The following is a 23,671-nucleotide window of genomic DNA, read 5'->3' as shown; positions in this document are numbered from 1 at the left end:
CCACAACTGGAGAGCTGCTCAGAGCGATTCTCCAGCTGAACACCCCCGTGCCCTCACCGCTCCCACAACCCTCGTTCTCCAGCCCCTTCCCAGCTCCGTTCCCTTCTCCGGACACGTTCCAGGACCTCAAGGTCTTTTTTTTTGGCGTGAGGGGCCCAGAACTGAACCCAGGGCTCGAGGGGTGGCCTCCCCGGCGCTCAGCACAGGGTGCGATGTTGTGGTGACCATCCAACGAGGCCCCCGAGGAGCGTCAGCGTTTTCCGTACCTGGCAGCAGCCCAGGAGGTTGAGGGAGAAAACGTGCGGATTCACTGCAATGTAATCGCCGTAGAACTCCTGCCAATGACCGAAAGCAAACCCAGTTACACCTTACGTTCATCTTTTCTCCCCTCTGAGCCCATCGCGCAGGGCTGCTGCTCGCCCCGTGCAGCACAAAGTCCTCCCAGCGCCCGAGCCGAGCTCGTTAGCACCTCCGTTCCCTTTGCTGATGCTTTTGGATTAGGGGAGAGATGTAAAAGAGTCAAAACTCACCTGAACTTCAGCCACAACTTCCTGCTCATCAGCCTCAGCCAACAGCTTCACATCGCTCTTACTGATCACGTTACTGAAATCTGGAAGACGACACCAGTGAAAGAAGGATCAGACCCTGCGAGTGCCACGGAACACACGGGAGCTTCAAAGGAGCTTCTCAAAACGGAGGCTCTGAGCTCGGCTCAGCCAGGTCACCACCACCTTTCCTAAACCCAAATGTCCGAGCTCGGCTCTGCCAGGTCACCACCACCTTTCCCAAACCAGAGTCTCTAAGCTCGGCTCAGCCAGGTCACCACCACCTTTCCCAAACCCAAATCTCTGAGCTCGGCTCAGCCAGGTCACCACCACCTTTCCCAAACCAGAGTCTCTAAGCTCGGCTCAGCCAGGTCACCACCACCTTTCCTAAACCCAAATCTCTGAGCTCGGCTCAGCCAGGTCACCACCACCTTTCCTAAACCCGAGTCTCCAAGCTCAGTTCAGACAGGTCACCACCGCCTTTCCCAAACCCAAATCTCTAAGCTCGGCTCAGCCAGGTCACCACCACCTTTCCTAAACCCGAGTCTCCAAGCTCGGCTCTGCCAGGTCACCACCACCCTTCCCAAACCCAAATCTCTAAGCTCGGCTCAGCCAGGTCACCAACACCTTCCCCAAACCCAAATCTCTAAGCTCGGCTCAGCCAGGTCACCACCACCTTTCCTAAACCAGAGTCTCTGAGCTCGGCTCTGCCAGGTCACCACCACTTTTCCCAAACCAGATTCTCTAAGCTCGGCTCTGCCAGGTCACCACCACCTTTCCTAAACCAGAGTCTCTAAGCTCGGCTCTGCCAGGTCACCACCACCTTTCCTAAACCCAAATCTCTAAGCTCGGCTCAGCCAGGTCACCACCGCCTTTCCCAAACCCAAATCTCTAAGCTCGGCTCAGCCAGGTCACCACCACCTTTCCCAAACCCAAATCTCTGAGCTCGGCTCAGCCAGGTCACCACCACCTTTCCCAAACCCAAATCTCTAAGCTCGGCTCTGCCAGGTCACCACCACCTTTCCTAAACCAGAGTCTCTAAGCTCAGCTCTGCCAGGTCACCACCACCTTTCCTAAACCAGAGTCTCTAAGCTCGGCTCTGCCAGGTCACCACCACCTTTCCCAAACCCGAGTCTCTAAGCTCAGCTCTGCCAGGTCACCACCACCTTTCCCAAACCCCAATCCTGCTGGAATCCCGGAGCTCAGCTCCTCAGCGCTGTGTTCCTGCAGAGCAGCAATGACATCTAGAGGCCATCCCAGCTCGTCTCCCAGAATCCCACCACACCATTCCTGCGCTGCACAACTGAACTTCCAACACAAATCCAACTACAGTTACTCTGCTGAGCTTCCAAACCAACAGGATATTCCATGGCACGAGCAGGATGACGGGCCAGGCCTCGGAAGACGTCGCGCAGCAGGTTCAGTCCAGCGCTGGGATGTGAATCTGGCCTAACCCTGACTCTGAATTACTTCGCTTCAAGATTTAGGCCAATCTGTCATCCTGCGCCTCCGTTTCCCCCACAACAAAGGCACTTCCCGCCCCGCACGAGCTTTCTTTCAAGTTTATGAACATCGAATGAGGCTGAAGTCGCTCCTCTCCAGGCTGAGCAGACCAAGCGACTTCAGCCTCATTCGATGTTCATAAACTTGAAAGAAAGCTCACTGTGGTTTCCATCTTCCTTGCAAGAGGGAAGAGGAGGAGGAGCAGGTGCTGAGCTCCTCCCTCTGGATCTGAGGGAATAGCAGATGTGCCGGGGAGGGTTAGGTTGGACAGTAGGAGAAGGTTCTTTCCCCAGAGGAGCTCTGGAGGAGCTCCCGGGGGAGAAGACACAGCTCCAGGACTGACAATATTCCAGAAGCGTTTGGCCAACATTTTAGGGCGAACATTGGGGTGTCCTGTGCGGGGACAGGAGTTGGACTCAATAATCCTTGAGGGTCCTTTCCAACTCAGGATGATCTGTGATTCCTGAAACTTTAAAATGCCAGAGATATTCAGGAATGAGCCATACAGGAGGGACACAGATTTACGGGGTTGCTGCCTAACGATCTCTTACGAGCCGTTTCAGCCGAACTGTTTTATCCCGTGCCCTTTGCTAAAAGAAAGTGGCGATCTAAAGAGGATAAAAAGCAGAATCCAGACATTCCTGACCTTCCAGCACAGGACTGCGAGGAGCGGGCGCAGCCCCTCACGCTCCCCGCCCGCAGCTCTGACCCACAGCACAGGGCAGGAGGTACTCACAGATGAAATAGATGCTGTACTTGGGCCTCCGCAGCTCCTGGATGAGCAACTCCACGTTCTCCTGGATAAAAACAGCACCAGGAAGAGCAGATCTAAGCAACGATGAATTGGAAGGGTCTAAAGCGACCACTGTCCACCCCTGTGGCGGCTCCTCAGCGCCCCGGTGGCCCGGTACGCACCTTGGTGGGCCGGAGGAAGCAGATGGCCTTCAGGTGCTTCATGGCCTCCCTGTTGGGCGAGTCGAGGCGCTCGAAGAGGTAAACCTCCTTCTGCAGGATCTCCGACTGCGTGTACACCATGCTGACGATGCCGGTCTGCGGGCGGGAGGCAGCGGCACCCGTCACGCCAGGCTCCGGATCCCCCACAACCCCTGTCACCCCCAGGGCTGGGGGTTCCCCCCTTGCACTCCCCATCATTACAAGCCCTCCCGTCACCCCCCCCATCACCCCAGGGCTGGGGGTTCCCCCCTTGCACCCATCATCACCCCAAGGCCCTCCCGTCACACCCCATCACCCCACGGCTAGGGGTTCCCCCCTTGCAGCCCCCATCACCCCAAGCCCCCCCTGTCACCCTCAGGGCTGGGGCTCCACCTTTGCGCCCCCCCATCACCCCAAGCCCCCTCTGTCACTCCCCATCACCCCAGGGCTGGGGGTTCCTCCCCCATCATCCCAGGGCTGGGGGTTCCCCCCTCTGCACTCCCCATCACCTCCCATCACCTCAGGGCTGGGGGTTCCTCCCCCATCACCCCAGAGCTGGGGGTTTCCCCTTGCACCCCCCTGTCACCCCCCATCACCTCAGGGCTGGGGGTTCCCCCCCGTCACCCCAAGACCCCCCCCGTCACCCCACATCACCTCAGGACTGGGGGTTCCCCCTCCATCACCCCCCATCACTCAGGACTGGGGGTTCCCCCCTCTGCACCTCCCATCACCCCAAGGCCCCCTCATCACCCCCCATCACCCCAGGGCTGGGGGTCCCCCCTGTACCCCCCGTCACAACAAGTCCCCCTCGTCAACCCCTGTCACCCCCCATCACCCTGGGGTGGGGTTCCCCCCTGTACCCCCCATCACCTCGAGGCCCTCCCGTCACCCCCCATCACCATAGGGCTGGGGGTCCCCCCTACACCCCTCATCACTCCAAGGCCCCCCCCGTCACCCATCACCTCAGGACTGGGGGTTCCCCCCTCTGCACCTCCCATCACCCCAAGAACCCCCCATCACCCCCCATCACCTCAGGACTGGGGTTTCCCCTTCTGCACCTCCCATCACCCCAAGAACCCCCTGTCACCCCCCATCACCCCAGGACTGGGGGTTCCCCCCCTGCACCCCCCATCACCCCAAGACCCCCCCATCACCTCAGGACTGGGGGTTCCCCCCTTACACCCCTCCTCACTCCAAGGCCCTCCCGTCACCCCCCATCACCCCAGGCCCGGGGTTCCCCCTACACCCCCCATCGCTCCTACACGCGCCCCCCCCCCGTCCGCTCACCGTCTCCCGGTCCATGAGCAGCACCTTCATACCGGGGCCGCTGTCCTCGATCATTCTGGACACGTACTGCTTCACCGCCAGCACCGCGTTCATCTCGGCTCCGCTCTCCCTTCTCCCTGCCGGCCGCGCTGCCCTCTGGGACTTGTAGTCCGGCACGGGCAGGATTGGCTCTGAGGGGCTGGACTACAACTCCCAGCGTGCATCGCGGCAGCGCCCCATGATTACGTCAAAGCCTGCACCGCCGGGAATGGAGTAAGGGAATGGGGGGGTACTCGCGTCCCACTGACGCTCCTCGAGGGGCGGTGGGGCCCGAACGGGGTCCCGAGAGCCGGAGGGGAGAAGCGTGAGACAAAAGGGCTCCGGCTTCATAGAATAGTTTGGGCCGGAAGGGACCTTAAAGCCCATCCAGTGCCACCCCTGCCACGGGCAGGGAAACTCCCGCTGGATCAGGAGCTCCAAAGCCCATCCAACCTGGCCTGGAAGCCCTCCAGGGATGGAACAGCCACCACTGCTCTGGGCAACCTGGGCCAGGGCCTCCCCACTCTCATGGTGAAGAAATTCCTCCTCATGTCCAGTCTAAACCTGCCCCTCTCCAGTTTATCCCCGTTCCCCCTCGTCCCATCCCCACAGCCTTTATGAACAGCCCCTCCGCAGCTCTCCTGGAGCCCCTTCAGGTACTGGAAGGTCACTCTGAGGTCTCCTCGGAGCCTTCTCTTCTCCAGGCTGAACAACCCCAACTCTCTCAGCCTGTCCTCGGACGGGAGGTGCTCCAGCCCTCGCAGCATCCTCGGAGCCTCCTCTGGGCCCATTCCAACAGCTCCATCTCCTTCTTCTGTTGAGGATTCCAGAACTGGCCCCAATCCTCCCGCTGAGGTCTCCCCAGAGAGGAGCAGAGGGGCAGAATCCCCTCCCTCCCTGCTGGCCGCGCTTCTCTTGATGCAGCCCAGGACACGGTTGGTTTCTGGGCTGGGAGCGCACGTTGCGGCTCCTGTCGAGCTTCTCCTCGACCAGCACCCCAAGTCCTTCTCCTCAGGGCTCCTCTCCATCCCATCATCCCCATCGTGTACTGAATCCGGGGATTGCCCCGACCCAGGGGTAGGACCATCCTACCATCATCACCTCGGGCTTTGACATGCCTGGTCCCCATGGAATGAGCCGGATTTGCCACACTTTGATATCTCAGATGCACCCTGAGGGCAGGGAGGTTCTGAAAGTACAGCCTGGACAGGGGATCCTGGATATTTATCAGGGCGGTTAAGTTGGGATGCTCAGCAGAAATGGGTTTGAGCCTCCCCAGGGTGACTGGGGCCGGCGCAGATGGTTTCCCTTCTCCCCTTTCTCTCACTTTGTCCTCAGACGCGATAGAATCACAGAAACATTAGGCTGGAAAAGACCTTTGAGATCGTCATCTCCGACCGTCCCCGTCCACTACTAAATCACATCCCCAAGCGCCTCATCTCCCACCTTTTAAACCCCTCCAGGGATGGGGACTCAACCGCCCGTTGCCGGCTCCTGTCGAGTCAGTCATCAATCAGCAAATTAACAGTACCCCCCTCTTCCAAGGGACTGACTCCCACTCTCTGCAGCCAAACCTCAGCCTCTCCTCTCTCCTCACCAAGGGCATCAAACCCACCCCTTCCCACCGAGGGCACCAACATCCTCCTGTCTTGTCCCACTCACCCCAGACACCACCCTGCTTACACCCCTAAAGCATCAATCCTCCCTCTCTCTCCCCAGAGGCACAAACCCCTCTCTTTCCCCACGTCCCACACAGCAACTCCCTTCCTCTCTCCTCCTCCAATGGCACCAACCCCCTTTCTCGCTCTCCCTACACTGAATTCCCCCCTCTCTCCTTCAAGAGCACCAGTTCTCCTTCTCTTCCTCCAACCCCCAGACTCCTCTCCCCCTTCAGGCCATCACCTCCCAGTGTCCATACTCAAAGATGTCCCACCACCTTGAGCCCTCTTCCGATCATTTTCCAGCCAAAACATTAATAAGATGCAATGAAATATGATTTCATAAAATCATTTGGGTTGGAAGGGACCTCAAAACCCATCCAATCCCATCCCTGCCGTGGGCAGGGACACCTCCCACTGGATCAGGGGCTCCAAAGTCCATCCAACCTGGCCTGGAACCCCTCCAGGGGTGGGATCTTGGGGTTCTGGTTGATGTCAAGTGAGAATCATGGAGCTATGAGACGATTTGGGTTGGAAGGGACCTCAAAGCCCATCCAGTCCCATCCCATGCTGTGGGCAGGGACATCTCCCGCTGGATCAGGGGCTCCAAAGCCCATCCAACCTGGCCTGGAACCCCTCCAGGGATGGGGCACCACCACTGCTCTGGGCAACCTATTCCAGATCCTAAAATTCCGAAGAGCATGGACTGCAGCAGCTCCTCGAAGCTTCCCGCCCTGCAAGGGTCCATCACCGCTCCACGCTGGAGTAGGCAGAGGTGTCTTTTTCCAGGATTAAATCCCACTGCAAAGTCCGGCATTCGCAGCCCGTGCAAAAGCTCCAACGCAGCCCCATTTCCATCTCCTGCCGCATAAAGAGCCCAAAGAGGCGCATCCGAAACTGGAGCAGCTCCGGGAACGCAGCAGCGATCGAACACGGCTCAATTCATGGAATATTGATGGAATAACACTCAGGGGAGGGGAGGGGAGGGGAGGGGAGGGGAGGGGAGGGGAGGGGAGGGGAGGGGAGGGGAGGGGAGGGGAGGGGAGGGGGAGGGGAGGGGAGGGGAGGGGAGGGGAGGGGAGGGGAGGGGAGGGGAGGGGAGGGGGGGGGAGGGGAGAGGAGGGGAGGGGAGGAGGGGAGGAGAGGGGAGGAGAGGAGAGGAGAGGAGAGGAGAGGAGAGGAGAGGAGAGGAGAGGAGAGGAGAGGAGAGGAGAGGAGAGGAGAGGAGAGGAGAGGAGAGGAGAGGAGAGGAGAGGAGAGGAGAGGAGAGGAGAGGAGAGGAGAGGAGAGGAGAGGAGAGGAGAGGAGAGGAGAGGAGAGGAGAGGAGAGGAGAGGAGAGGAGAGGAGAGGAGAGGAGAGGAGAGGAGAGGAGAGGAGAGGAGAGGAGAGGAGAGAGAGGAGAGGGGAGAGACAGGAGAGGAGAGACGGGAGAGGGGAGAGAAGAGAGAGGAGAGAGGAGAGGGGAGAGGAGAAAGGAGAGGGGAGAGGAGAAGAGAGAGGGGAGATGGGAGAGGGGAGAGGAGAGAGGGAGAGGAGAGGAGAGAGGGGAGAGGGGAGAGGAGAAAAGAGAAAGGAGAAAGGAGAAAGGAGAGGAGAGAGGAGAGGAGAGAGGAGAGGGGAGAGGGGAGAGGAGAAGAGAGAGGGGAGGGGAGAGAGGAGAGGAGAGAGGAGGCCACAGCCCGTAGAAAGCTCAGATCCTGAGGGATTTGTGCCTCTGCCCAAGGAAATGAACCAGAAGACGCCTGGAGCTGTGAGGAGGAAGGAAGAACGGAGGTCTGCCTGATCCGTGTCCCCTCCGAGACGCCGCCGGGCTAAAGCGGGAATTGCCACGAGCTGCACGAACGCTTCAAAGCCAAAAAGGGGGTTTATAAAATCTAAACATCAAGAGAGATTCCGGATGGATACGGATACAAGGAATAGGGATCTACTCGTGTAAAAAATAGTGCATAGTTTGGTCCGTGGCTGCTATTTACAAGGAAAGGAAACGCTGGGAATGGGCGCTGCCGGCTCCGCTCTCCTCCTTCCCGGCAGCCACGCCATTCCCTCGCTCCGGTGCCGGATGCTCTCTGGGCTCCATGTGATCCACTGACCTGAAGAGCTCCTCAGCCCTCTGCCCTGCCGGAAACCCCGGGAATCATCCCTGTCCCTGTTCCCGAGGGAATGCCGCTGCCGGGGGAAATCCTTCACCTGGCTGAGGGCTGGCTCCGAGCTCACCCGGATCCGTGCTTTACTTCCAGGGATTAAGCACAGGGCATTTAATGAAGAATTAAACATGGTTGGAGTTAACGGATTTGTATTCCAAAGGCTGCCGGGGAGCAGACGAGCCGTTTCCCTGCTATCCCTAACGAGCTCCAAAGCTCCGGCAAGGCTTCTCAAGCCTTCCATGAAGAGGACAAGCCTACGTTTGCTTTGGAAGCTGCTCTAGAGGGAAGAGTGTCTCCACCTCCAGTTGCTTCCAAGATTTTCCCTGAATCCCTACGGATTGAGGAAGCCAAACAGCTCCGAGGCTGCGCTTCCAGCAAAACCGGCTGCTCCCTCCCGGCACCGGCTGGGATTCGGCATCGCCAAAGCGCTGCAAGGACCCAGCGAGGGATGATGGGGAGCAGGAGGCTCCGTAGGCTGCGGGATAATGAAACAGCCATGGCCAATCCCTTTCGTACCAGCCGGATTTAAGGAAGCACATCCGATCCAGGAGCGTGGAGCCGGAATGGTTCCAGCCACCCGACGGCAAACCCTGCCCAACACGCGGGATGGGAACGCTGCGGGGCGATCCCAGGCAGCAGCCCCAAATCCCGGCTTTAAATCCCTTTGGGATTATTCCCAGCTGTCGGGTTAGAGGGAAAGCACGGGCTGGTTGGTGGGTTTTAATTAGTGTTTGCTGATCAGGAAGAGTTTCATGGCTTCCCCCCTGCCTATGAAAGCGGGAAAAAAGCAGATCCGCAGGACATGCGGCAATCCCAAGGGATGGGATCTTTCTGGAAGTACTGCTTCACGGAATCCCGCAGCCGGGAGGTCATTGGGGCCAACACGGAGAGGCCACGTTGGCAACGCCAGCCTTAAACCAAGCGGCAGGGAATTCCCGAGCGGGCAGGAGGCTGAGGAGCGGCTCTAGGAGCGAGCACGGAGAGGTTTGAAACCTCGAGAGGAGCTTGTTGTCTTTAAAACAAAAGAAAAACCGCTTAAAGTGTGCAAACGGCCCCAATTCGGGACGAGGCACGGAACGCGCTGGGTGTCGGGGCCGGATCCCGGCAGCGCGGAGGTGCTACAGGCCTGGAGGAGCGGCAGGACTCGTCTAGCAGTTGGAGGAGTGCATGCTTCCCAGCTGGCCGGCAGCCAGCATCAGGATGTCTTTCTTCTCCTTATGGAAACGTAGCTCCTTCCCGGCCAGGCGGGCCTCATCCAGCTCGCGCTCGGTGGAAGCCAGCTCCCTGGAGAGGGCCCCCGGGCTGCTCTGCTCCCTGTTCACCCAGTCCATGGCCATCTGGTTGCGGATATCATCGTCCAGCGCACGGTGGGAGTAGTGAGCCAGGACCTCCTGGTGGGAACGGACAGATGGAGCTTAGGAAAGACAACCTGCTGTGCGGGATACGCGGATGCATCTGGCTTCCGTGCCAGTTTAGGGAGCTGAAGGAGAAGGTTGGGGTGATGCCAAGACACCGGGAGAACGACCGCCGAGGACACTCAGACTCACCTGCCGCGAGCACTGCCTCTCCCGCATGGCTTTGAGGCTGCCGTTCCAGTGCAGCAGCTGGAAGACGGTCATCAGCTCCTGCAACAGGAAGAGGCATCAGGAGATGGAGGCAGGAGGGTGGGACTGGATGGCCTTGAAGGTCCCTTCCAACGCAACCCAACCCAACCCAACTCAGCCCAACCCATCCCAGCCCAACCCATCCCAGCCCAACCCAACCCAACCCAACCCATCCCATCCCATCCCATCCCATCCCAAGATTTTAAGATTCTAGGAGATCCCGAGGAGCATGGACTCCACCAGCTCCTCAAAGCTTCCCACTCAGCGAGGATCCGTCACCGACTGCTCCGTGCTGGAGGAGGGAGTGAGGGGTAAGGTAGTTCCTAGCTCGGGGAACAGAAGCTGGGAAGGATTTTGTGGCACCACAACGACCCCTGTGTGATTGAGAGGATCCCAGAATACGTTTGCAACTCCAGAGTCCATAAAGAAAAGAATTCTGGCATTAATGAGTTCAGATTTATCACAAAGATAAGGAAAGGCCAGGTTGGATGGGACTTGGAGTCCCTGATCCAGTGGGAGGTGTCCCTGCCTTTGGCAGTGGGTGGAACTGGATGCGCTTTGAGGTCCCTCCCAACGCAAACCATTCCATGAATTTATGAAACCCCAGGAGCAGGGTGGGCAGAAGGTGCTGCCGGAGCTGGGATGTGAGGACAAAGCCTGGAGACCCCACGACAAACCTCCGGCAAGGGCTGCAGCGGAGACAAAGATTCCAAAGTTCTGCTCTGCCCTGGGGGTGTCCGGACTCTGGAAGCAGGAGTCTCTCCTCCTGCAGCCTCCAAGCTGCCCCACCAGCCGGAGGAGGGGACAATCCAATGCTTCCCAAGAGAGCTTTTCTCCCTCCGGGCCACCCAAGTTTTCCTTCGTGAGTGTGCAGTGACCATTTAGGCTTCCAAAAGCTCAATAGAGCCGAAGGAACAGAACAGAGGGAGTAAACAGGGCCAGGAATATAAACACTGCGGTCTTCCGCCGACGGAGTATTTCCATCCATGGGAAACGAGCCAGGAGAGAAGGCAGCCGCGGGAAAAGTTCACCCGCAGCACAAACAGAGCGACGCTGCGGATGCCAAGCGCCGCCTTTGAGAGGCAGCCGAGCCCTGCTTTGCTGTCCAGAGCAAACCTTCAGCCTCATTCCTCCTCCTCCTCCCCAATTCCAGCTCTTCGGTGCCATCGCGGCCGATTTGGCTGCACCGGAACCGCTTCCAGGCAGCCCTGGATTTAATTTAAAAGGACTCGGGGATGACAAAGCACTGTTGTAGTCAAAGCGAGAGCGGTCAGAGGCTCTCGAGCTGCGCGTTGGATTCGGAGCAGCGTCGTTTACCCTCTGCTTTGCTCGCAGCTTCCTCAGAAAGGCTGGAATAGAGCCCGGAGGAATCCAAGTTCTCCATCACCCGTCCTGCCCGGATTCCTCTGCTCCAGACTGAGAAGCGTTACAGCAGTTTGCGCTTCCCGATGTTTTGTCGGGAGAGGCAGACAGAGCACAGTCCCGTAGGATAACGCTCTTTGAGGGCCTGCAGCGACTGGAATCCAGACTCCAAACACCGGAATCAAAAAGCCTTGGGATGAATGACGTTCACCAGCATTCCTAGGGAAAGCGAGAGCTCTGCCCTGGGCTTGGATCAGAAACAGGAAGGGATCCTCCCCCATTCTCAGCGCTGGTGAGGCTGCGCCTCGAATCCTGGGTTCAGTTTTGGGCCTCTCACTCCAAGAAAGACCTTGAGGTCCTGGAGCGCATCCAGAGGAGGGAACGGAGCTGGGAAGGAGCTGGAGACCAAAGTTATGAGGAGCGGCTGAGGGCCCTGGGGGTGTTCAGCTGGAGAAGAGGAGGCTGAGGGGAGACCTTATTGCTCTCCAGAACCACCTAAAAGGTTGCAGAGAGGCGGGTGTTGGTCTCTTCTCCCCAGTGAGAGGAGATGGACGAGAGGGAACGGCCTCGAGCTGCGTCCGGGGAAGTTGAGATTGGACATCAGGAAAAATTCCTTCACTGAAAGGGTTCTCAAACCCTGGAACGGCTGCCAGGGAGGTGGTTGAGTCCCCATCCCTGGAGGGGTTTAAAAGGTGGGAGATGAGGTGCTTGGGGACATGGTTTAATAGTGGACGGGGACGGTTGGAGATGATGATCTCAAAGTCTTCTCCAACTTAGGGATTCCACGACTCTCTGACAAAGCACAGCACGGGAACGGCTCGCTCCATGCCGGAGCTCCGTACCCGGAGGTGTCTAAACACCACGGCGTGGAAAACCCCGGAGCAGAAGAACACATGACCCTTTCACAGCTCTGAGACGCGCAAATATTAAAGAGGTTGACAGGGAGAAGCCCGGATCCAAGTATTTTGCTCGAATTCCCACACCTGGAAGCACCCCAACTCCCAAGGCGCATTCCAAGAGGAAACCCCCTCCTCTGTTTCGAAGCTAGACACAGTGGAATTCTCAACAGTACCTGGAACTCCAGCATCGATTTCCCCTTGTTGGATTCCAGCATGAAGCGAAACGCACCGATCCCGGTGTTGGGATTATCAGCTTCCTCCCGATTGCCCTGCAAGAGATGTTTTAGATGAGAGCTGCGATTCCCGGCCCAGGGGGTGTCCCCACTTCTGCTGCATCCTCTCCTCTTCAGTAATTCCAGGCCAGATTAAGGAGAGCCGGATGCATCTCGGCTTGGGCCGAGTCTAGCTCCGCCTGGAATACTCGTGCCGTTCACTACAGCTCTCACAGAGCGGCTCAGCTTTTGGCAGTGCCACCTGCAACGGGATTTTATCCGCAGCCCTTTCCGGCCATGGCAAAGTTCTGACAAAGCTCCGGGTGCTGCACAGCGAGGATTCCCTCTGGGATGAGGTCTTGGTAGAGCAAGAAAAGGAGAATGCAAAGCTCCCATCCCCAGAAACTGAGGTTTCTGGAAAACACCTCGAATCTGGGTTCAGTTCTGGGCCCCTCACTCCAAGGAACAGCTCGAGCGTGTCTGGAAAAGGGAATGGAGGTGGGGAAGGGGCTGGAGAACAGGGGTTGTGGGAGCAGTGAGGGCTCTGGGGGGGTTTATCCTGGAGGAGGCTGAGGGGAGACCTCATCGCTCTGAGCAGCTCCTGGAAAGGAGGATGGAGCCAGGCGAGGGTCGGGTTCTGCTCAAAAGGAACAAGCGATGGGATGAGAGGAAACGGCCTCAAGTTGTGCCTGAGGAGGGTTAGATCGGATATTGGGAAAGATTCCCTCGTGGAGAGGGTTCTCAAGCCCTGGCCGAGGCTGCCCAGGGCAGTTCCCAGCCCTGCAGGGGTTGGAAAGCCGTGTGGCCGTGGTGCTCAGGGACACAGTTCCGCGGTGGGGTTGGCAGAGTTGGGTTTATCGTTGGACTCGATGAGCTTAAAGGTCTTTCCCAACTTGATTTGGTTTAAAGAAAGCCAACCAGTGCGACAACACAGTCTCAGAGCCACATGGTTGCATAGAATCAGGGAATGCTTTCGAAGGAACCATAAAGATCATCCAGTTCCACCCCTGCCATGGGCAGGGATACCTCCCACTGGACGAGGGGCTCCAAACCCCATCCAATCCGGCCCTGAACCCCTCCAGGGATGGGGCACCACCACTGCTCTGGGCAACCTGGGCCTCCCCACTCTCAGAATGAAGAAATTCCTCCTCGTGTCCTCCCCTGCCTGATCGGAGGGCGCCGGGATCAGACTCGAAGAGAGATCGAGGGGCAGCAGGAGACTGGGAATCGCAGCCAGAGCTGAAGGTTTACCACCCAGAACCACTGACACAAACCTGCCACGAGGAGTCCCAGAAGTGAAAGAAAACTTCCCTCCCCGTGACATGAGGTTTTCCCTCACCAAATCCACCCCAACCGCAGGCGCCCGAGCACCGAAAACCCTTACGTTGAAAGATGCCAATGCCTCAGAAACACTCTTCTCAATGAACTCATCCGTGATCCTCCGGGAAGGATGCTCGTTAAAGACCGAGTTCATCAGTGCGATCTTGGCGGCGCTCCGTCGGGCCTCAGCCTTGGTGGGACAGAACTGAGGAGAGACAGACAAACGCCATCAGGACGGGAAGACAAACGAGATCCCGTTGGCCCCGCGCTCCAGCACGTGGAACGGGAAGGAGGTGGCAGCATTGGGGGGAAGTCGTGTTCGCAGACATCCCGAAACCATTTAGGAGCCTGTTTGAAAGCACAGCTATCGCAGCCACGCGGAACGGTTTGGGAAGCGGCTGAGCTCAGCCCACGGATCTGCACCGGGAAAGGCCGACGATCGCATCAATTGGCTTAAAAACAAGCACAAGGGTGGCTCTTCAGGACAGGCAGACGCGCGGCTGCTGGGACTGTTGGCTTTGGATCCTTTCCTCGAACCAAGCCTAAAACCACGGCAGCGAAGGAATCCAAACGGCAGGCGGAGCCCGTTGTGATTTTTAGACCTTAATCTTTGGGGTGAGATGTTTGGGTTGGAGGTGTTCCTTTTAACCAGAAAGAGGGGAGAAAGTATCGATTCAAACCGCCTGTGGGAGAGCTGGGGAGGGGCTCTGGATCAGGGGGAGGACGAGGGGAACGGTTTTGAGCTGCAAGAGGGGAGATTGAGGTGAGATCTGAGGGAGAAACGTTTTGCTGTGAGGGTGGGGAGGCCCTGGCCCAGGTTGCCCAGAGCCGTGGTGGCTGCTCCATCCCTGGAAGGGTTCCAGGCCAGGTTGGATGGGGCTTTGGAACCCCTGATCCCATGGGAGGTGTTCCAGGGAGTGGGACTGGATGGGCTTTGAGGTCCTTTCCCACCCAAACCATCCCGTGATGCTATGATCCAACACTATGATTTGACTTCTAAAGTCTGTTGGCACCTTGAGAAGAGGTTCTGGGTCAAACCCAGAGCCCTGGCAAGAAAACAGGACTCGGAAACTTTGTCTGAGCTGCATCCTGTAAATCCATCTCATTTCTTAATCCCGGGAAGGAGAACACGGCACCGGACCCAGCCAGTCGAACGGCTTTACCTCAGCCTTGCTCAGGTCCAAGACCGTTGCGTGCAGGCAATCCAGCACGTCCGGCAAAGCCGATGTACAGCCAAGCCTTCCCGGGCTGAAGCCGGATGGGGATTTATAGGCAATAAGGACCATTTAATGGCCAGCTGGAGATTAAAGAAGGTTACAGTCAGCCCCGTGTCACTCCCAGGCGCCAAATCAGGAGAAGGTTAACGCCGTTCCCAGTGCAGAGAGGTATTTGAGCCCCAATTCTGGTGGGAAAGGTTCCTTTGGAGAGTGAGCTCTGCTCCAAGGAAGCCTTCAGCCGAGGCAGCGTACCTGGAAACTGCCGAAGCAGCTCCCTCCCGGCAGAGTGACGTAGCAGACGTACGGGGGGCTGTTGGAAGGGACCATCTCGTAGACCACCAGCGCTCCGTTCTTGAGGTCGGCTCCTCGCGACTGCTTCATCTGCCAGAACTCCTGCAGGGCCTCCACCACGTTCACTGAGGAGACGGAAAGAGAACCGAGTTCGGACACAGCGAACAAGAGCCTGGGAAGCTGCTTTCCTCCAGGAAGAGAGTGGCAGGAATGTTGGTGCATTCCTCCTTGCCGCCGGAGCTCCGTTACATCTGGTATCAAACCCCACCAGCTTCAGGGGAAGCTGTAGGTGCGCGATGTCAACACAAACGTGTCCTTCCCAGCAAGAGGAACAGAGGGAGAACCACCGGGCCAGGCGGGATGTGCCTTGGAGCCCCTGATCCAGTAGGAGGTGTCCCTGCCCGTAGCAGGGGTGCAACTGGATGGGCTTTGAGGTCCCTTCCAACTCAAACCATTCCATGATGCTTACACTTAGGATAAAACCAAACCAGCCGAGCGCCGTGGGCACTCGCAGAACCTCCTACCCCTGCGCTGACCACACACCTCGCTCAGAACATCACGATGGAGCTGCACGGAGCGATCTAAGGCTCCCCGAGCCTCTGGCAGAGCTCCCCGTCATCTGGCTGGGAGCATCCGACCGCTACTGTGTGCGACAGCCCGGAGAACGGCAACATCCCGTTGGAGAATCTCCTTTGTGCCATTTGGATGCCAAACCAAACTTGATTTCTACGCCTCCAGCGCCACGAAGACTTCCCTCGCTTACCCACCCTCAACTTGGGTTGGCCAAGAAGGCCAACGGCATCTTGGCTTGGATCAGAAATGGGGTCACCAGCAGGTCCAGGGAGGGGATTCTCCCTCTGGACTCGGCACTGGTGAGACCGCGCCTTGAATACTGTGTTCAGTTCTGGGCCCCTCACCACAAGAAGGATGTTGAGGCTCTGGAGTGTGTCCAGAGAAGAGCAACAAAGCTGGTGAGGGGCTGGAGAACGTCTGACGAGGAGCGGCTGAGAGAGCTGGGGTTGTTTAGCGTGGAGAAGAGGAGGCTGAGGGGAGACCTTATTGCTCTCTACAACTGCCTGAAAAGAGGTTGTGGAGAGGAGGGAGTTGGGCTCTTCCCCCAAGGGACACAGGACAGGACAAGGGGGAATGGCCTGAAGCTCCACCAGGGGAGGTTCAGGTTGGATATCAGGAACAAATTCTTCATGGAAAGGGTGATTGGGCACTGGAACAGCTGCCCAGGGAGGGGTGGAGTCGCCTTCCCTGGAGGTGTTTAAGGAACGGGTGGATGAAGTGCTGAGGGACATGGTTTAGGGAGTGTTAGGAATGGTTGGACTCCATGATCCAGTGGGTCCTTTCCAACCTGGTGATTCTGTGAACTTTGTCAAGGTTTTGGGTAGGAAAAAAATGACCCTTGTAGTGTCTGAATCCCACTGAATTTGCTCGGAATTAGAGAGTCTGACCCACAGCTGTCGGAAAAGGCAGCCCTGCGCTCCTCCTCGGAGCCTCTTTCATCTCAGCAACGGCTTTGAAGCAGAGCCATCTGCCAAACAGATCCCAGCAGGTCCTCGCTGCTGTGAGAGTGGTTTGAAGCACCCCTTGAGATCTCCTTTGGAGCAAAACAAGACAACCCCCTCCGCAAATCCCAGCTATGAGGAGCTGAGCACCAGGCAACAAGCGCCGAGGCAGAGCTCCAAGCGAGCTCTCAAAGTCTTCCAAGATAAAACACAGCAGGGAGGCGAATTCCAGGCCAGGCACGACCGGGAGATGCCAAATCCATCCCAAACCACCCGGTGCTGTATCACCCTCCGGCGAGGAGTCACCAGTTCCTCCCAAAGCTCTTCCCCTCTCTCTCTCTCTCCACCGCAGGCATTTCGTTTGTTCACAAAGCAGTCGCTTTAGGTTACTTTCCAGTTTAATTGGTGGCTTTTGTGGATGAAACGTGAAAACCAAAGCGATTTTCCACTGCGGAGCAACGAAAAAAACACCCTACGGACAATCCAGAGAACTGCCAGTTCTCCAGCGCACCCGGACAGAATTCCTACGCATCCAGGCAAATTCCCTTTCCAGGGACAGCGTACATCACGCACCAAATCCCAGCGGATTTAGGGAGACAATGCCCGATCCGGGGACCGTTTGGCACAGGGCATCCGCGACGTCGCAACGGCGACCACCGAAAGCCGAGCTACTCCAGGCAACGCGAATCCTCGGGATACGGCGACTCACGCGGAAAATTCAGATCAATTCAAGTCGTTTCTAATTTAGGGAAGGCTGAAAAGGTGGCGCTGAGGGCCGGTTAATGGGGGAACACCAAGCAAAGCGTGCACGGGCGTGGAATTTAGCCCTCGGACAAGGGTTTCTCTGTGCCTGGTACTTCATTAGCGTCTGGAGCAAGAGGTTAAAGAGCCGGGAAGCATCCAAAAGGGGTTTGCTTCCCAGGCTGGATTCAAGGCTCCCAGCTAGGCTGAGAGAGTAAAATCCCTGATGAAAGCTCTACCAGTGCCTCAGGCATTGCTTTTACGGGGGAAGAGCTGCAAAAGCTGCTCCGAAGAGAGACCTGCACAGCTCCAACGCTGCCGGGCACACCGGCCGAGCACTGCAGCGCCGAATCCAGCGGGAAACCCTACTCGGAATTTGCTCCAGATCGATGACTTTCAGCTCCATCCACTCATTAAATCACAAAACACTGGTGTGGAGGGAGCAGCAGGGGACACGAAGTTTGGGATTCTAAATCCCATGAACTCCCCTGCTGGCGAGGGGGAGGCCCTTGAGGAAGCAGAGACATCCCCGAAGGACTTTAATCCCATACGGAGCCCAAAGAACAGCTCGGATGAAAAACAATGGGATGGTTCGACTGCAAACGTGCTTTACACCTTGTGTGAGGCGGTTTACAACGGGAAACCCAACAGGTGAAGGAAGAGACGAAGCAAAAGACAGGACAAGACAAGCAAAACAAGTCCTTCTGCCGGCTCAAAGCACCGGAACGCTCATCAGTCAATTGAGATGGAACCTCAGGAGGTTCAACCAGGCCAAGGGCAAGGTCCTACCCCTGGGTCGGGGCAATCCCCGGTTTCAGTACACGATGGGGATGATGGGATGGAGAGCAGCCCCGAGGAGAAGGACTTGGGGTGCTGGTCGAGGAGAAGCTCGACAGGAGCCGCAACGTGCGCTCCCAGCCCAGAAACCAACCGTGTCCTGCGCTGCATCAAGAGAAGCGCGGCCAGCAGGGAGGGAGGGGATTCTGCCCCTCTGCTCCTCTCTGGGGAGACCTCAGCGGGAGGATTGGGGACAGTTCTGGAATCCTCAACAGAAGAAGGAGATGGAGCTGTTGGAACGGGTCCAGAGGAGGCTCCGAGGATGCTGCGAGGGCTGGAGCACCTCCCGTCCGAGGACAGGCTGAGAGAGTTGGGGTTGTGGAGAAGAGAAGGCTCCGAGGAGACCTCAGAGGGACCTTCCAGTGCCTGAAGGGGCTCCAGGAAAGCTGCGGAGGGGCTGTTCATAAAGGCTGTGGGGATGGGACGAGGGGGAACGGGGATAAACTGGAGAGGGACAGAGTTAGACTGGACATGAGGAGGAATTTCTTCACCATGAGTGTGAAGGTTGCCCAGAGCAGTGGTGGTGCCCCATCCCTGGAGGGGTTCCAGGCCAGGTTGGATGGGGCTTTGGAGCCCCTGATCCAGAGGGAGGTGTCCCTGCCCATGGCAGAGGGGTTGGAATTAGATGATCTTTAAGGTCCCTTCCAACCCAACCCATTCTATGATTCCTTTTAGTCGGTTTGTTTGGATTCCAGAGGGCAGAGACTGGAAAAACCGATGTAGGAAAGCTGCTCTCCCCCCATTCTGCGTGGGACAGAACCACAAAGCGTAGCTTAACCCCCCCTGGCAGCTCCTGCCGGAGGCTTCGCTGCTCCCAGAAAACAGGAGGAAAAGCTGGGAGACACGGAGCTCTGATGGCTGCTCCGATCTGCTTACAGCGTTGGAGCACAACCCCGTGTCCCGGCGTCGTGCGGACGATCACACATCTGACTCGCATCTTAAATGCGGCCGAGTAAGCGATTCCACATGGCGCCGCGCTCCGCCGGATCCGCCTGCCAAGCGCTCACCATTTGGAAGCGGCCGCTGGACGCGCTGCTGTGGGCGGAAGACGCCGGGAACTCAAAATAGTCGCAAAGTGTCCCGTTTTGGGTGGGGTGGAAGATTCTTTCCATCACAGCCCCAGTAAAATATGTGCTTTAACCTTATTTTTTTTGCACTTCTGTCTTTTTTTTTTTCCCCCCGTATTTGAAGGGAAAAAGGAGCGCGTACGAAGCCTGGATCCGAGCCTCCTCCGGGGGCTCTCGCAGGACCAGGAGACCCTGATGCAACACTTGGAGCCCCACGGTGAGAGCGAAAAGCCCCAAGCGCCTCCTCCAAAGCCGATTCCTCCTCCCAGCCACGGGATTTTCATGGATGGGGCACAGAACCGAGGGAATCCCAGGAACATAGGATCGCCCGGCGCTCTTTGCTGGAGCCTTCCATGAGAGAAATGAGCTTTTTTTATGTCCCGGCATCACGTAGAAGTAAAGGAAGAGGGTAGAGAGGGCTGAGTCGCTACGGCACACAAATCCTCCTCCTTGAAAACATAAAATCCACCGGAAAACAACCAACAGCCTCCGCTCTCTCTGACTTTATCACAGGTACAGCAGGAGGAAACCTCCTCAGCTTCAAACCCCAGCCCCGCTCGAGCTCCTGCCCCGTGGGCACCTCTGGGCTTTTCCCTACGCTCCCCGTTTCTTCTTTCCCTGATTTATAGCCATGAAAATCCACATCCATTAGAAATCTGGAGGTGGTTGATCCCACAAAAGCCCCACTTGGCACTTAAGAGGCCACAGAGCTCCCGAAGCAATGAGATCCATGGGCATTTCTCAAGTTTGATTCCTGAAAGCGCAAAATTCCGCAGGGAAAAGGCAGCCCCGGAGGGGGTTTGTTCTTTGCTCCCTTTCAGGGCGGCCGGAGCGGAGCTCCCGGATCCCCCTTTTCTCCCCACGCTAAACCCAAACATCACCCAGATGACACCAATTCGCTCTCGGAGTCGGGAGAAGACGATGGGGGAGAAGAAGAAGACGATGGGGGAGAAGAAGAAGACGATGGGGGAGAAGAAGAAGACGATGGGGGAGAAGAAGAAGACGATGGGGGAGAAGATGAAGACGATGGGGGAGAAGATGAAGACGATGGGGGAGAAGATGAAGACGATGGGGGAGAAGATGAAGACGATGGGGGAGAAGATGAAGACGATGGGGGAGAAGATGAAGACGATGGGGGAGAAGATGAAGACGATGGGGGAGAAGAAGAAGACGATGGGGGAGAAGAAGACGACGATGGGGGAGAAGAAGACGACGATGGGGGAGAAGAAGACGACGATGGGGGAGAAGAAGACGACGATGGGGGAGAAGAAGACGACGATGGGGGAGAAGAAGACGACGATGGGGGAGAAGAAGACGACGATGGGGGAGAAGAAGACGACGATGGGGGAGAAGAAGACGACGATGGGGGAGAAGAAGACGACGATGGGGGAGAAGAAGACGACGATGGGGAGAAGAAGACGACGATGGGGAGAAGAAGACGACGATGGGGAGAAGAAGACGACGATGGGGAGAAGAAGACGACGATGGGGAGAAGAAGACGACGATGGGGAGAAGAAGACGACGATGGGGAGAAGAAGACGACGATGGGGAGAAGAAGACGACGATGGGGAGAAGAAGACGACGATGGGGGAGAAGAAGACGACGATGGGGGAGAAGAAGACGACGATGGGGGAGAAGAAGACGACGATGGGGAGAAGAAGACGACGATGGGGGAGAAGAAGACGACGATGGGGGAGAAGAAGACGACGATGGGGGAGAAGAAGACGACGATGGGGAGAAGAAGACGACGATGGGGAGAAGAAGACGACGATGGGGAGAAGAAGACGACGATGGGGAGAAGAAGACGACGATGGGGAGAAGAAGACGACGATGGGGAGAAGAAGACGACGATGGGGAGAAGAAGACGACGATGGGGAGAAGAAGACGACGATGGGGAGAAGAAGACGACGATGGGGAGAAGAAGACGACGATGGGGAGAAGAAGACGACGATGGGGAGAAGAAGACGACGATGGGGAGAAGAAGACGACGATGGGGGAGAAGAAGACGATGGGGGAGAAGAAGACGATGGGGGAGAAGATGGGGAGAAAGCGGAGGAGGAGAAGATGGGGAGAAAGCGGAGGAGGAGAAGATGGGGAGAAAGCGGAGGGGGAGAAGATGGGGAGAAAAGGAGGGGGAGAAGATGGGGAGAAAAGGAGGGGGAGAAGATGGGGGAGAAAAGGAGGGGGAGAAGATGGGGGAGAAAAGGAGGGGGAGAAGATGGGGAGAAAGGGAGGGGGAGAAGATGGGGAGAAAAGGAGGGGGAGAAGATGGGGGAGAAAAGGAGGGGGAGAAGATGGGGGAGAAAAGGAGGGGGAGAAGATGGGGGAGAAAAGGAGGGGGAGAAGATGGGGGAGAAAGGGAGGGGGAGAAGATGGGGAGAAAGCGGAGGGGGAGAAGATGGGGAGAAAAGGAGGGGGAGAAAAGGAGGGGAGAAAAGGAGGGAGAGAAGATGGGGAGAAAAGGAGGGGGAGAAGATGGGGGAGAAAAGGAGGGGGAGAAGATGGGGAGAAAGGGAGGGGGAGAAGATGGGGAGAAAAGGAGGGGGAGAAAAGGAGGGGAGAAAAGGAGGGAGAGAAGATGGGGAGAAAAGGAGGGGGAGAAGATGGGGGAGAAAAGGAGGGGGAGAAGATGGGGGAGAAAAGGAGGGGGAGAAAAGGAGGGGAGAAAAGGAGGGAGAGAAGATGGGGAGAAAAGGAGGGGGAGAAGATGGGGGAGAAAAGGAGGGGGAGAAGATGGGGGAGAAAAGGAGGGGGAGAAGAGCTCCCCCCCAGCCCCTCAGCCTCCTCCAGGCCCCCCCTCCCCCCTCACGCCCCTCCCCCGCAGCCCCCCCAGGCACTGCCCCCCATCATCTCCCCCAGGTACCACCACCCCAGGCCACCCCCCCCCCCGCCACCCCCTCCCCAAACCCCCTCTCTTTGCCCCCCAACAGCTCATCTCCCCCCGGCATCACCCCCCATCCAGGACCCCCTCTCCCCTCCGCAGGACTCCTTCCCTTCCCCCCCCACAGACCCTCCCCCCAAGAAGCCCTCTTCTTCCCCATCTCCCACAGACATCGCCCCCCCCTCCAGCTCCCCCTCCCCCTCCTCTGCCCCCCCCAACCCCCCTACTCTCTCCTCCCCCAACAGAGCCCCCTCCCCTCTCCCCAGACACTGCCCCCACCTCTCGGACCCCCCTCCCTCCCTCCCTCCCCAAACCCCCTTCCCGACCCCCCCCCCAATCTCCCTCTAAACCCCCTCCCCTCACTCCACCCCCCCCCTCCTCCGCCGCGCCCCTCACCGCGGCCGTAGCCCTGCGTGTGTTTGGCGAAGCTCCTCACCACGGCCTCCACGGCCTCTCGCAGCACGGCGGGCGGCCCCGAGCCCGGCGGCGGCGGCGGCGCGGGGCTCTGCAGCCCCAGCGGGGGCGGCGGGGGCGGCAGCCCCAGCCCGAGCCCCAGCGCGGCCGGGGGGGGAGCGGGGGGAGCTGAGGCAGCAGCGGCCCCGGTAACGCCGGGACGGAGCGAGGAGCGCAGCGTCCCCACCGCGGGCTGTAGCCGCGGCGCCCGCACCGACTCCATCCTCGCAGCTGCGAGCGGCGCTGCGGGACACCGCCCGGAGGGGGCGGGGCGGGGCCGGGGGAGGGGCCAACGCGGGAGAGGGGGCGGGGTCTGGGGAGAGGCCAATGGGAGCGAGGGGCGGGGAGGGGGCGGGGCTTAGGGAGAGGCCAATATGGGCGCGGGCTGCGAGGGGGCGGGGCTTAGGGAGAGGCCAATGGGAGCGAAGGCAGCGGGAGGGGCGGGGCTTGGGGATTTACCAATGGGAGAGGGGTCGGGGCTTAGAGGGAGTGGCCAATGGGAGAGGGGGGCTTAGGGGGAGGGGCTTGAGGGAGTGGCCAATGGGAGAGAGGGGCTGAAGGGGCGGGGCTTGGGGAGTTACCAATGGGAGAGCGGGCGGGGCTTGGGGAGTGGCCAATGGGAGAGTGGGGCTGGGGGCGGGGCTTGGGGAGTGGCAAATAGGGGCTGGGGAGGGGGCGGGGCATAGGAGGAATGGCCGATGGGAGGGGGGCTGAGGGGGAGGGGCTTGGGGAGTGGCCAATGGGAGAGAGGGGCTGCCGGAGGGGGCGCGGGAAGGAGGAGGGGCGGGGCCTATGGGGAAGAAGCCAATGAGAGCGCAAAGGGGCGCGGCCAAAGGGTGGGAGTGTCCAATGGCAGAGGAGAGGGTGCGGGCCTTGGGGGGAGTGGCCAGTGGGAGCGTTCCTCCCCTATCGCCCTTCCCAAGATGGCTGCAATGTCGGGTTCACCTCTATTGCCCTCCCCAAGATGGCGGTACGCGCAGCCCCAACCCGCCCTTCTCAGCATGGTGGCGCTGGCTCCCAATAGCCCTCCCCAAGATGGCGGAATCACTGCTTCCTCCACTGGCCCTTCCCAAGATGGCGGTTCGACTGCCTTTGTCACCGCCATTCCCAATATGGCGGCAGGATTTCTTCCTCCACTCTCCCTTCCAAGAAGGCGGCACGAGATCTTCCCTCACCGCCCTTCC

The 23,671-nt window shown here is 58.5% G+C and overlaps 2 protein-coding genes across 3 annotated transcripts in view; both read right to left on the bottom strand.

Moving 5' to 3' along the window:
- The window catches only part of VPS45 (vacuolar protein sorting 45 homolog), a 28,071-nt gene extending 23,646 nt beyond the window's left edge, over positions 1-4,425 (bottom strand). For both annotated transcript variants that reach the window (XR_008447378.1, XM_054051224.1), the window contains exons 1-5: positions 4,269-4,425; positions 2,964-3,098; positions 2,785-2,845; positions 531-610; positions 267-335 (exon numbers count right to left, since the gene is read on the bottom strand). Coding sequence is in view for 1 of the 2 variants with exons in the window: in XM_054051224.1 (XP_053907199.1) it covers positions 267-335; positions 531-610; positions 2,785-2,845; positions 2,964-3,098; positions 4,269-4,361 (438 nt within the window). In the remaining variant the exon portion in view is untranslated. The remainder of the gene's footprint in view (positions 1-266; positions 336-530; positions 611-2,784; positions 2,846-2,963; positions 3,099-4,268) is intronic.
- A 3,171-nt stretch (positions 4,426-7,596) lies between these two features.
- LIX1L (limb and CNS expressed 1 like) lies at positions 7,597-22,756 on the bottom strand. The gene is made up of 6 exons (XM_054051229.1): positions 22,431-22,756; positions 14,956-15,119; positions 13,551-13,691; positions 12,128-12,223; positions 9,637-9,714; positions 7,597-9,480 (listed from the first exon to the last, which is right to left on the bottom strand). The coding sequence occupies exons 1-6, from the start codon at positions 22,708-22,710 to the stop codon at positions 9,238-9,240; spliced, it is 1,002 nt and encodes a 333-aa protein (XP_053907204.1). The 5' UTR covers positions 22,711-22,756; the 3' UTR covers positions 7,597-9,237.
- Positions 22,757-23,671: the final 915 nt, after the last annotated feature.

The sequence above is a fragment of the Cuculus canorus genome, chromosome 28, assembly GCF_017976375.1.
Source record: "Cuculus canorus isolate bCucCan1 chromosome 28, bCucCan1.pri, whole genome shotgun sequence".
Taxonomy (NCBI): Eukaryota; Metazoa; Chordata; class Aves; order Cuculiformes; family Cuculidae; genus Cuculus; species Cuculus canorus.
This window is presented reverse-complemented; position numbering and strand designations above follow the sequence as displayed.